Source organism: Callithrix jacchus, chromosome 3 (assembly GCF_049354715.1).
Source record: "Callithrix jacchus isolate 240 chromosome 3, calJac240_pri, whole genome shotgun sequence".
Classification (NCBI taxonomy): domain Eukaryota; kingdom Metazoa; phylum Chordata; class Mammalia; order Primates; family Cebidae; genus Callithrix; species Callithrix jacchus.
In genome coordinates this window covers 191,055,247-191,068,557 of record NC_133504.1, presented here as the reverse complement: position 1 = coordinate 191,068,557, position 13,311 = coordinate 191,055,247, and the positions used below count along the sequence as shown (strand labels likewise).

Sequence of the window (13,311 nt, the reverse complement as noted above, 5' to 3'; positions counted from 1 at the left end):
CCAGCAACAGAGAGACCCCAACTCCTCACATGCCAACTTCCTGTACCAATTCCACAAGGGCTGAAAGGGAACCGACTTGTTCTGTTTTTGAGGCAGGGTCTTGCTCTGTTGCCCAGGTTGGAGTGCAGTGGTGTGATTATGGCTCACTGCAGCCTCGACCTCCCAGGCTCAGGTGATCCTCTCACTTCAGCCTCCTGAATAGCTGGGACTACAGGTGTGCACCACTATGGCCAGCTTTTTTTTTTTTTTTTTTTTTTTTTTTTAAGAGTTGGGTTTCACTATGTTGCCCAGGCAACAAATATGTTGGTCACAAACTCCTGAGCTGAAGTGATCCACCTGCCTCGGCCTCCCAAAGTCCTGGGATTACAGGCTTGAGCCACCATGCCTAGCTGAGAGTGGATCTTCTCATGCCCCACTCCTGATCACTTCAGTTACTGCAGTGAGCAGCACTGACAGCCACAGTGAGGCTGTGAGCAGAGCCTGGGGCAGTGCTCAGAGCCTGTGGGGCCTCAGGTATTCTCCCTCCCTGGGATGACAGCCTGGGCTGCGGCCTCCTTCTGGGCTTCTTTTCCCTGGAGCTTTAGGGTGACTGTGGGCCAGAGGAAGTACCGAGAGAGGCTGCAAGGGGAGGAGCCATCTAGGCTTCAGTGGGCTTAGGGACCACCCCCTGCTCTCCGTTGCTGGGTATCACACCTCAGCCTGGGCAGGGCCAGTGATGGGGACACACTTCTGAACAAAGTCGCTGAAATCCCCGGAAGAGCACAGGCTTGAAAGCCAGTGACAGGAGGGAGTTCGTGAAGACATAGGAGGCTGCTTTTAAACAGAGATGAGAGATCTCTGATAAGGCAAAAAAATCATGCCTCGAGAATGTAAAATAGTATCAAAAGTCAAGAGAAAGTTGTAAGCTCAGATGGAAAAGAGCGGCCACAGGTAGGCAGGACCTGTAACCCAAAGGCAGGGTTGGGCACACCAGGGAGGCCTGGGCCACATCTTATACTCCAGAAGCCGCTGCCTCAGCCCTCCCTGGGCTCCCCTCCCGGATGCATCTGCAGTGGCAGGTGTACCTGGTCTGCAGAGGCTGTCCCCGAGGGACTGGCGCCAAGAGCTTGAGGGCCCTTAGGGTGGGGTAGGAAAACATCCATGGGTGGGACAGAGGGCAACAGGCCCTCTGGGAGCTGACATTGTGGGGGCTGAGGCAGGTTAGCTCCCGGGAGGGGCTTGGAGATTCCTGAAGCGATCCCCCCACAAGGAGAACGAGGAAAGGAGGTGTCTGGGTGGCTTTGGCTGGCGGGGAGGAGGTGGCTGGGCAAGGGCTGCTTGTTCCCTGGCTACCCAAGCTCCGGAGGTATGTGCCTGGGGGAATCACTGAGGCAGGGACAGAGGCCTGAGAGAGCTATGGCCTGGGGGACAGCCACGGTGGAGCCCCCACCACTGAGGCTCATCTGAATGTTGGCTTGGGGCTCGGGGCTTCAGCCAGAGCTGGATGTGGAGCACCACTGCCTGGCACTGGTAGCAGCAACAGGTAGGAGTGGGGGCAGTTTGGAGCCCCCAGGGTCCTGCCCAAGGGGTTGAGGTGTTTGCCTTCCTGTGGGGTGGGCACCATTTCTGTCTGGGGAGGGGAGGCCTCATCTGCGCCCCACGCTGGTGGGAGGTGGGCTGTTTCCTGCGTGCCTGCTGTGATTAGCCCCCAGGGCCTTCCATGGGCTGAGAGCCTTGGGAGGGGATGGGGCCCTTGGAGCAGAGATGGTGGGCTGTCGGAATCTCAAGCCCCCAGAGGGTTTTCCCACAGAACACCAACCTTCCCACCCAAGCCTGGAGAAGGGCTGAGGCCCAGGCAGGCTGACTGCTACCCACTGACCTGGCCGTCAAGGTGTGGGAAGCAGCCACTGCAGCGAAGACACGGATCATGGCCAGCTTGCAGAGGTCAGCGGCGGAGCCTGTGGGGCACGCGGGTGCTGTGTCAAAGTCCCATGGCACGTGGTGCGTGGTGCACTCAGCACTTGGCACTGTTGCCGCGGCTCTCAGGCACCTCCACACAGAGGTGCAGGCTCTGAGCCGTCTGAGTGCTGAGACCATAGGCAACCACAGGTAGCCGCTTCTTCCTCACTCCTCCTGCCCTCTTGCTGCTACAGGGCACCTGGGTTTTGGGTGCCTTATTCCTGGAAGCCTCACCCCTGCCAGGCATGCATGGGGAGAATGGAAGAGCCTAGGCCAAGCACCAAGGGACTGAGCTCCAGGTCTGCTAAACTCCTAAAGCCTCAGTTTCCCACCTGCAGTTATGGGGAACAGCACCACCTGGGCCTGGCTCTTGGGGGAGGCATCCTAGCTACAAAGGTGGCCGTGTCCCCTCACGCCCCTGACAGTAACTGCCAGGCAGGACCCAGGCAGCACAAGCTCCTGCAAGGAGGTTTGTGAGGAGCAGGAAATACCACAATGACCTGTGGGTGCCACCCAGCCCTGCGGCTGCAAAATCCAAGAAGCAAATGGACACAGAACTACAGGGACAGGGTAGGAGGTCCTGGTACCTTGCACCACGAAGTTCACTGCCTGTCGCTCTGCTTGTGCCTGGAGCTGCTGGTCACGAGCATGAATCCTCGGCAGGGGTCTCCTTCTGCCCATGATGGACACCATATAGCCTGGGTCACACAGAGCAAAAGCAGATGAGAGACAGAAACAGGTGCCACAGCAGGTGCACCTCCCTTGGGCCAGGTCCAGAGGCCCCAGAGGGACAGCTGAACTGCAGTGAAGACTCCAAGCCTCCCCCAGGCCCTTTGGGTCTATCTCTGGGGTGGGTGGGCTCTGCAGTGGGAAAGCGAGGGTCTGCTGCTGGGCGCTCTGTACTTTTTTTTTTTTTTTTTTTTTTTGAGACAGAGTGAGACTCTGTCACCCAGGCTGGAGTGCAGTGGCATAATCTCGGCTCAATGCAGCCTCCTCCTTCTGGGTTCAAGCAATTTTCCTGCCTCAGCCTCCTGAAGAGCTGGGATTACAGGTGCTTGCCACCATGCCCAGCTAATTTTTGGTATTTTTAGTAGAGACAGGGTTTCGCCAAGTTGGCCAGGCTAGTCTCGAACTCCTGACCTTAGGTGATCCACCTGCCTCAGCCTCCCAAAGCTCTGGGATTCCAGTGGGGAGCTACTTGCCCCTGGCTGCACTCTGCACTCTCAGTTCTGCATGCTCCTGACTTCTAGCTGCACCTGGATCTCACATAGGATGAGGGAGGGCACCTTTTGCAAAGCCATGTGGAGGCTTTAGACTGTGTGGAATGGGGGAGAAAGGGGTGAGCCCACATCCTCAAGGAGGAGGATGTCTGAGTCAGGTCTACACCCTGAATTGGGCAGATACAATCTTGTGCGGCCTGAATTGTATGCAATTTGGGGGCTCTTTTTAAAGAAAATAGTGTTAGCTGACTATATTCCTGACCAGTGAGGACTTCTGGTTTAACTAGGTATTGGTGGGAAATAAATCCTCCCCTTGTGACTAAGGGCAAGAAGAATTTCCCACATCTATAATAATCATGAAAGTGACAAGGGATTGAGTACCTGCTACATGCCAGGTAATAAACAAGATTCCTAGGAGGGACTGGCAGTGAGGACATGAGAGAGCCTCTGCTCTGACTTGTCCCTTTCAGCTCCTGCTGGTTTATCAGTCTAGCGATTTTTGACCGGATGCTGGGCATTGTGAATTTTATGTGTTGAATGCTAGGGTGTACTGTCTTCCTTTTGAGGGTGTTTTGGCAGACTTAAGTTACTTGCCAGCCATCTCAATCCTTTTGCAGTTTGCATCTAAGCTTTGTTAGAGTGGATTTAGAATAGCTGTAATCTAGGGCTAGTCTAGACCTGCCTCTAAAGCATGACCCTTCTGAGGTCTCTGCTGAATGCCCCAGGTGTCTAACAAGGACTCCCCACTCTGGATGGTCAGAACTCAAACATCTCCCAGTCCCATGTGAACTCCAGAATCATCCAGCTTACTGCTCCCCAGCAGCTTTTGTGCTTAGTCCATAGCATTGCACTTGATGTATGTGTATCTTAGTGTTCAAACACAGACACAAAGGGGAATTCCCTGATGATTTACGAAGCGCTCTCTCTCCCTCTCTGTTGCTCCTTCTTCTCTGACACTCTGGCTTGCAAAATCCAGCTGCATCTGCCTCTCCAGTCTGGATCCATGTCTCTTCCACTCATTGAGACCACTGCAGTCTCTGTGGTCCCCTCCACATGTAGGCTGTGCCTCCAGACACAGAGTGTTCATGGGACTCAGCTCATTTGGGTCTTTTCTCTCAAAGAACAGAGCAATACCCTAGCCCCTATCTAGTGCTGGAAACGGCTGCTCTAGCTGTTTTGCTGTTTTCTGGTTCTTCACGGTGGGTGCAGAGTCTGAAGCTGGTGACTCCCTTGTGGCCGAAGGCAGAAGTCTCCTGGTTCCATTCACATCAGACCTCATTTCTTCTTCGCCCAGCACCTCCAGTGCAAGTGCCTGTAGTTCCTGTTCATACTCGAGATGCCCTCTGGCCCTGGCCCTTTGTGGTGATACTGGCATGGCACCGATGCTCTCGGAAGCCACTCCTGTGCCAGGATGGCACTTGATGTATGTGTATCTTAGTGTTCAAACACAGACACAAAGGGGAATTCCCTGATGATTTATGAAGTGCTCTCTCTCCCTCTCTGTTGCTCCCTCTTCTCTGACACTCTGGCTTGCAAAATCCAGCTGCATCTGCCTCTCCAGTCTGGATCCATGTCTCTTCCACTCATTGAGACCACACCACATACAGAGAAAGAAGGGACCACAGGAACATCAGCAGGAAAAATCCACATTAAATGAGGTGCCAGCTCAACTGGCTGTGGCCCCACTGATGCCACCTGGCATAGAAAGGTGAGTGGTGGAGAAAGCTGGAGCGCTGGAGTCAGCAGTCCCAGCAAGATATAGTTAAAAACCCCTCGCTTTTGACACATTTACGAAATGCAGAGGGACGTGAGCACATTGCAGGCCTCTCCCAGGGCCTTGGAGAGGCCAGCATCATAGTCAGCATTAGCTGGGGCAGGCCAAGTGTCCTGTGGAGAGCACTGACCCCTGGGGGCTTGGCCCCTTCATGCTGGTGGCCAGAGAGGCATCTGAGATCCCTGCTGGCTCCTGAGCTGTTGATGCCTCCTAACATCTTACCCGCCATTCTCCCTCTGCCCCTCCTCAGTTACTATGTTAATGCCTGCATGCTTCTAGACTGTTCTCAGGGGTGGCTCTGACTGCATCTCAAATCTCTTTCCCACATTGTGACAGGAGTCATTTTTGAAGGACAAAGCTTAGGTTCTTTCTGCATGGAGTGTCATGCGTGGTCTGGGTTTACCTGGCCCTACCTGTTCTCTGGCCCACCTGCCCACGCTGGCACTCCTTCTGGCCCTTCCTGCCTCTGCTCAAGTGGCTGGCTCTGTGAGGCCGAGGCTGGCACACCTCCCTTGGGGCCACTGTTCCTTTCACAGCTGGACACCACCTTCCTGTCCTTGTCTAGATGCTTGTGGATTCACCGTGTCCCCCAAGGACTGTAAACTCCAGGGGAGCACGGAGCTTATGTCTCAGGTGCCATGGAGGCTCCCCTTCTGGGCTAGCCTAGGCTGTGGCACAGATGCTACCCACCTGCCCATCTGCTGTCAGACCAATGAGGAGCCTGTAGCTGGGCTGCCTGGAGCTCATGGGGCTTGGGTACAGGCCCCAGAATGAAAAGTCATCAGTGAGTCACTGGGAGAGGCTCATGGAGAGGGTCCCCGAGGCTGCACCCAGAGGACACAGGCCACGACATCTAGGATGCTGGTCCTGCTGAGGCCCGCTCTTGGCTGATTTCCTCACTTGTGAGTGCTGAGTGCTGTGAGCGCCTCTCCTCTGCCGGCTAGTCGTCTTCCTCTCTGTTGTTTATTAATTTCTGCTCTCCCACTGACTTCCTCCTTTTCTCGGCTGCTCTTTTCCAGATTTCTTGTGTAGAACACAACTCATTTACGCTCACAACTTTCTCTTTCTTTTAAAAATACACCTTTAAAAGATTCCTTTATGTCTGAGTGAGGTGTCAGCTTAGCCATACCCCAGTTCCTGACGAGATACGTTTACTGCAATTTGTTTCTAACATTTTTGTCATTTTCTTCGGATTTCTTTTTTTAATCCTAAATCATGAGGCGTATAACCAATTCCAAATAGGCAGACGGAAGGACGCTACACAGACGCAGACAGACATATATGCAACCGCCTTTCACTGCACCCTGGTCACAGAATACGTTCTACTTGGTATTCTTTGAAGTTCATTTTGGTTTCCTTTGTGACTTGATTGTGGTGATATTTGTAAACGCACCAGTGCTTTCCATAAGAATCCATGTTCTCCCTTTCCAGGTGCAGGCTTGTATCTGTTTTTACTTGCCTGCCCATCTACCACCTGGTCACTCGAGTTTGTTCACTGTGCTTCTTCAAGCCACCCAGACTCTGGTCCCTTCTCATGTGGAATCTTCAGCCCTATTTGTTCAACAAGAGCTGAGGATTCACCCAGGCCCCCAACCAACCTCAGGACCCAGGGCCCATCCACACACCACCTACCCAGCTGTCCCTCTATTCTCCCACAGAGGGTGAGCAGGGTGCAGGGAGCTCTGGCTGTGGCCAACTCACCTGTCTGGTGGCACTGAGCAATAGCTGCTTGGGCAAAGTCCTTGATTTTCTTGTACTTCTGCAAAAAACTCTCCAAAAACTGCGCAGCTTCCTGAACAGGAACTCCAAGGCAAGCAGCAAGCCGCTCCTTTCCTGTCAGTCAGAGAGATGCATGTCAAGGCCTCACTCAAACCAGCTATGACCACGGGCATGGGCTCAGTAAGTTGGGTCCAGTTGGCAGCACTGGTCTTTTCTGATGGGTTGGGATGAAGTTGGCGTTGGCTAGGTGCCAATCACTCTGGACTGGGGCCTGCGACACATGTATTTATTCAGTGATATTGACTCAGTGCCTGCCAGGTATTTCAGGTGACATGGTGGTGAAGTAGATACGGTCCCTCCTCCCAGTGTGGCTAGGGGGAGACCCAATTCCAGAACTATGAATGTTAGAGTGGGGCACAGACGAAAAGAGGAAGGGAAAGTTCCACGGCCAAAGCGCGAGAAAATGGTCCTCAGGGGTTCACTATTTTGTTCTAGAGGATGCAGGTGTTCCTGTGATGCTGCTGGTAGAAATGTCTCTGGTTGGGCCAGGCATGGTGGCTCACGCCTGTAATCCCAGCACTTTAGGAGGCAGAGGTGGGCAGATCACTTGAGATCAGGAGTTCAAGATCAGTCTGGGTAACAAAGTGAGGACTTGTTTCTATTTACTGAAAAGAAATAAAGGTCCTTGGCTGGGCAGCAGCTGAGTTCCAGCAAGCATGTGAGCAGGTTCAGTGACCACAGAAGCCTGGCTCTGGGCCCAGTCCCACCAGGAGGTTCTGTGTGGCCCTGGGGATGTTGCCTGGCCCACAGCAAAGGCTGTTCCTTCACTGTATATTAGGAACGAGAGCCCTTATCCCCAGCTGGGAGCCCCATGATCCAAGGCATGGGAAGCTCTAAGCAGTGCGTGGTTCCTACTTGGTACTCAATATACACTCATTCCCTCCCGTTTTCCTCCAGAAGAGAATAACGGTGTAAATAGAGAATGAGGAATCCATGAGGACATCATCCCTCACTTGACAGTGGGATCACAGGGAAAGCCGTGGCTCTGGGGAGTGGTGTATCATTAGAAGGAACCCCAGAGAGACAAGCAGCCTGAAGACCTGCCTTCCCGGGGGCAGCATGTCTGGGACCAGCAGTGGTTTTGCTGTCCTCTGTGCGAGGTTAACTCTGGGGTTGTCCTACATGGTGCTCCAGGGACCTCTGGACAGGATGGTGCAGAAAACGTGGCCCAGAGGGTGAAGGTGTTGGGTCTGTGAAGAGCAGGGAAGAACCCTCTGGAGGAATGGGATCGACTGGCCTCTCTTATCCAGCCCTCCTTTCAGCCAGGCTACTCCTGGCCCTGGCCAGCTGATGGCACAGCAGCTCTGGATAGAGAGAATATTCAAGTCTTGGGAAAGTGAAAGGGCAGGTATTTGCTTCTGCTGCTTTGCCAGCAAGCGTTGGAAGGTTGGGTACCCTGTCCTCCCAAAGTTTACCCCAGCAGAGAGGGATAAAGTTATGATCCTTCTTATGCCCAGATGGACTGATGAATTGGCACCATTTGGCTGGAAAAGAAAAATCTCCAATATCCCTTTTACGGCTTAAGACCTATTATTGTGATATCTTCACAAATAAGTTATGTGTTTTGCTATACTTTTACTGAAATAATTCATCTATGGCTCTTTCTTTCTGTCAAATTCCAATTACCACACTTACCTAGTGCCTCAGCTATGGCACTGCAATGAAAAATTCCATTGGCTCTCAGAAAGAAGTCAGATGGCAGCTAGACACACAAGGTCAGCCAGATGGGACTTGCCTTCAGTAGCTTCTTAGATAAATCTTTTCTTACCTCCAGTCTGCTGTTAAGCCCATATGGTGAATTTTTTTGAGATGGAGTCTCCTTCTGTCGCCCAGACTGGAGTGCAGTGGTGCGATCTCAGCTCACTGCAACCTCTGCCTACTGGGTTTAAGTGATTCTCCTGCCTCAGCCTCCTGAGTAGCTGGGATTACCATGCCTGGTTAATTTTTTTTTTTTTTTTAAAGAAGAGACAAGGTTTCACCATGTTGGTCAGGCTGGTCTTGAACTCCTGATCTTGTGATCCATCCACCTTGGCCTCCCAAAGTATTGGGATTACACACATGAGCCACCACACCTGGCCAAATTTTTTATTTGGGGTATGCAGTTTTCAGTTCTAGAATTTCCATTTTAGAATTTTATTTGTTGAAGTTTTCCTTTTTTCATTTATTGTGAGCATATTTTCTTTTACTTCCTCGAGCTTAGTTATTAATAGCAACTTTAAAATCCTTGTCTGTTAATTCTAACATCCGAGTCATCTCGGGATCTGCTTCCATGATTGCCTTTTCTTGAGTATGGTCAAGTTATTCTGTTTCTTCCTGTTTAGGAATTTGGGGTTGTGTGCTGGACATCGTGTAAGATATGTGTAGAGTTTTGGACCCTGTTATGTTCTTCTAAGGAGTGCTATGTTTTTTTTGAAACAGTGTCTTGTTCGTACCCAGGCTGGAGGGCAATGGTGTGATCATAGCTCGCTGCAGCCTTCAACTCCTGGGCTCATGCAATCCTCCTGCCTCAGCCTTCTGAGTGGCTGGTCCACAGATGTATGCCCACCATGCCTGGCCAAGGAGTCCTAGTTCTTTTTAAAGGGGCACTTAGTTCAGCTAAAATCGAACTTCAAACTCTGTCTCCTTGCAGTGGGAAAACACTGGAATCTCAGGTCAGTCCTTTTGCCTTGGCTTCTGGGTTGTTTGAAGTCTGCCCCATTCATGTATAGTTAGGGGTCAGCCAAGATCTGAGCAGAGTTCGTGCCTACAACTTGGCCTCATTTCCTGGCTCTCTTCTTTCTGGAATTTCTCCCTTCACTTTCCAGATTCTCTGGTTGCCCAGAACTCTGTCCTCCAGTTATTCAAGCTAGTAGGATTGCACGTTCCTAGCAGAGTTTCTATCCACACAGCATCAAGTGAGGTTGCCTTCAGGTGAGGAGCTAGAGAATGAGAGTTCACCATTCCTTTCTTCCAGGTGTCAGGTGACCTCCAGTTTCTGCTGCTCTGGTCGCTTCCCAGTGCCTCTGAGTAGTTGTCTTTCTATACATTTTCCAGTTTGTAGTTGATCCCTGTGGGATGGCTGCTCTACTGGGAGCGACTTGGCCATCATAAGTCATGCCTCTCTTTCTAAATTCTTATGGCCGAGGGAGAATCCCTTTCCTTTCTTCTGTGGAGCTGCCAGGATCTCCAAAGAGCAGTGGGTGGCCCCAGTCCCTATGCATGAAGAGTGCAGACGGCACAGTGGTTCCACAGCAGCAAGGATGAGAGACTAATATGGAGCTTGAGGGTCTGAGAGGCCTCCCAGGCCCTGGATCCTTGCTCCTCACTCCTTGGACACTCTTAGCAGTGGGACTGTCATGCTAAAAGGCTGCTGTCCCTTCCCCAAGCAGGTTTGCTTCTGGCTCTGTGGGGATTTCTCTGTCCCATGCTTCCTGTGGACTGCTCCTTCTTTTCATAGAACTTGCCCTCGTGCTGTCATTCCGTTGATCCCGTTTTACACACAGGCCCTGAGAGATCTGCATGCTGGGGGCACTGAGTACTCCCTCCTCTGACATCCTACATGAACACATAACTGGACTCTTCCCAGACAGCTAATCCTGTCTGGTGAGCACACATGAGTCTAGGTATGTGTGTGTGCTACAATTTTAACTTCAGCATGGAGTCTTCACTCCCTTTTCTCCATATGCCCTTCTGCCCCACACATGTTGCTGACAGGTTTTCACTTCTGCTTGTGTCTCTAGGGCCAAGCAGGTGCCTGCACACAGTGGGCCTTCGGGAACGTGGCTGGTCTAGCTGGAACAGATGTGACATTAAGTCCTATACTGCTTTCAAAACTCAGCTCAGGGGTTGCTGGTCTAGGCTGGCCCCTGAACTCTCCCGACTCTCCCCAGGCTGGGGCCCTCCCTTGGCTCCCTTGGCACCAGGGATTCCTGCAGATGCACTGATGGCATAGTCTGTGTGCCCAGGCCTTCTCCTGGGTCTCTGCTGGTGGCCGCAAGTCCTTGGGAGCAAGTCCTTGGGAGCAGGCCCCAGGCCAGATGACATGCACTTAGCACAGGCCTGTTGATTGCACAATGATTGGATGTGGAGGTTAACTTCGGAGTCATGGAGTCACCTGAGAAGACTCAAGGGCTCAACTCTAGGAGCAATAGGTGCTCAGAGCAAGACCCAGGGGTCAGGAGCTACTTCCAGGAGAAGGCAGATTCCTGCTGGGTCCAGCAGCAGCTGTGAGCAGGCCCGTAAGGCTGGGGAGGTGCCTGCAAAGCTAATGGGCATCTGAATTCAGTCGGCTGATGGAGGAGCAGTAAGCCTGTGAGCCAGCCTCTGGGGTCAAGGCTCCCAGACAGTGGCTGCTCTGTCACTCCGTGTGCTCCCTGCCAGCTCCTCCACAGTGACTGTGGGGGCAGAGCACACAGATCCAGCACCCGGGGCACTCCCCTGCCTCTCACACAGTCCTGCTGCCTCCTCTGCTGTTTTCATCGCAGTCTTCACAACGGTCATGTCACCCATTTCTCAAGAATGTGTAGGAGCCATGCCCTGCCCCATGCCCCCAGCATTTGTGGGCCCTTCAGAGGTATGTTACGTGAAAACATGGCACTGCAATCCACTGAAAACTAGCTCCTCTAGAGAATTTCCAAAGGGTGCCCAGCAGCCTGGAAGGCCTGGCAAGTTCACCTGGCTTCCTGAGTCCCAGCTCATGTGACAAAGTTTCCAACACAAGGAGAACAGAGACACAGTCTGAGCCCACAGCAGCAGATGCACAGTAATTCCAGCTGTCAAGCCAGACAGAAACAATGGGAGGCTCAGGGTGGGAACTCGTGTCACTGTCACAGCTAAGAGCAGCCAAATTACCCTTTTCAACATTAGGCTAATGACTCACTGCTTATTTACGAAATGTGGCTGTTTTCCTCTCCAGAAAAGAAAGAAAGAGAGTGAATACTACAGAAGGAGCCAAAGGGGTGGCAGAGAAGGCCACCTTTTTCTGGGTAGGTGGGGGCACAGCCTGCCTCACGGCAGGTGCTCGGCACGCTCAGCCTCCAATCCTTCCTCCTAGCTGGATATGGGGTGGCTGCCCCAGCCAGAGACAAGGCCAGGGCTGCCACAGGAGACCTACAGATCAGTCACTTGGAAGCATTAATTGACATGGCACAGAAGTGAAGTAGGACTCAGATGACAGAGATGACAGCTGATACCCCACCCACCGTACCACCCTATGAGAGCATTCCCCAGGAAGAGATGGCACAAGGAGGCAGAGAGCCTTGTACAAACCACGCAGTCAAGGAGGTGACAGGGTTGGGATCAAGCCCAGGTTGCCTGGCCCAGGACTGGGGAGGTGATGTCTTGCTGGCAGAGCAGAAGCAAATGTTATGTTTGCAACACAAGATGCCAGAGCAAGGATGCAAGGCAACAAACTCTCACAGAATTTGGCAGTGATGGTTTCCCCCAAGACAGGGACCCCAGGGAGGCTCAGGGGTCCAGCACAGAAGAAAGAGGCTGAGAGAAGGCAGTGGACCAAGCAGCTCTGAAGAGAATCAACCCAATGTCACACCACTGCCACTCACAGAATCTAGTTCTTCAAAACAAAGTTTCATAGGCTATTTTCCAAAAACCATGTACACAATCAAACTGTTTTTAAAAGTGGAGCTGAGACCACCAAGTCCACTAATTTGTTCCTGTGTCTTCTCTGTGCCAGGCAGTGAATTAAGCTGATGAGCTCCTATCTCTGAGGCGCCCATATTCGAGCTGGGGCACGAGACCATGAACAGGTGAGCGGGTGAAGAGCTGGCGTCTCTTGCTCCCTTGCTGGTTTGAAGAGCAGAGCTGCCAAGATGCAGGCTCTGCCCAAGGTGTAAGACCCACGTGGCAAGGAGCTGAGATCACCTCTGGCTGACAGCCAGCAAGAAACAGCAGCCGGCTGGGCATGGTGGCCCATGTCTGTAATCTCAGCACTTTGGGAGGCCAAGGTGGGCAGATCACTTGAGGACAGGAGTTCAAGACCAGCCTGGCCAACATGGTGACACCCTGTCTCTACCAAAAATATAAAAAATAAGCTGAGCATGGTGGCAGGCGCCTGTAATCCCGACTACTCAGGAGGCTGAGGCAGGAGAATTGCTTGAGCCTGGGAATTGGAGGTTGCAGTGAGCCGAGATTGCGCCATTGCAGTCCAGCCTGGACAACAGAGCGAGGCTCTGTCTCAAACAAACAACAAACAGACAACAAAGAAACAGAAGCCAAGACAATGGATCTCCCCCAGTTGAGCCACAGACGCAACTACAGCCCCAGCTAAGACCTTGACTGCAGCCCTGCAGGGGACCCGGCTATGGCATGCCCACACCCAGAGAACTGTGAGGTAGTGTGCATTATTTTAAGTCACTACGTTTGTGGCAATTTGTTACCCAGAAGTGGTAACCACTACTGTGGCTGAGGAAGCTTGCACAGGGGAGAGTTGAGCACAGGTCTGCAGAAGTGAGGGCGGGCTCTGGTGGTGACGGGGAACAGCAGTGCAAAGCCGAGGCTGGAGCTGGCCTGGCTGGTTGGTAGCGGTTCAAGACAGGCCATCCATCCACAGTCCCAAGGTGGGGCACTCTGGACGCTCATCCAGCAGCACCACAGTCTCAATGG

At 52.6% G+C, this 13,311-nt stretch overlaps 1 protein-coding gene across 4 annotated transcripts in view; it reads right to left on the bottom strand.

Moving 5' to 3' along the window:
* POLN (DNA polymerase nu) overlaps nucleotides 1-13,311 on the bottom strand; it is a 161,537-nt gene that overhangs the window by 6,633 nt on the left and 141,593 nt on the right. For all 4 annotated transcript variants that reach the window (XR_013533228.1, XM_008993707.6, XM_035294609.3 and 1 more), the window contains 3 exons: nucleotides 6,634-6,765; nucleotides 2,526-2,636; nucleotides 1,859-1,937 (listed from right to left, as the gene is read on the bottom strand). Coding sequence is in view for 3 of the 4 variants with exons in the window: in XM_008993707.6 (XP_008991955.5) it covers nucleotides 1,859-1,937; nucleotides 2,526-2,636; nucleotides 6,634-6,765 (322 nt within the window). In the remaining variant the exon portion in view is untranslated. The remainder of the gene's footprint in view (nucleotides 1-1,858; nucleotides 1,938-2,525; nucleotides 2,637-6,633; nucleotides 6,766-13,311) is intronic.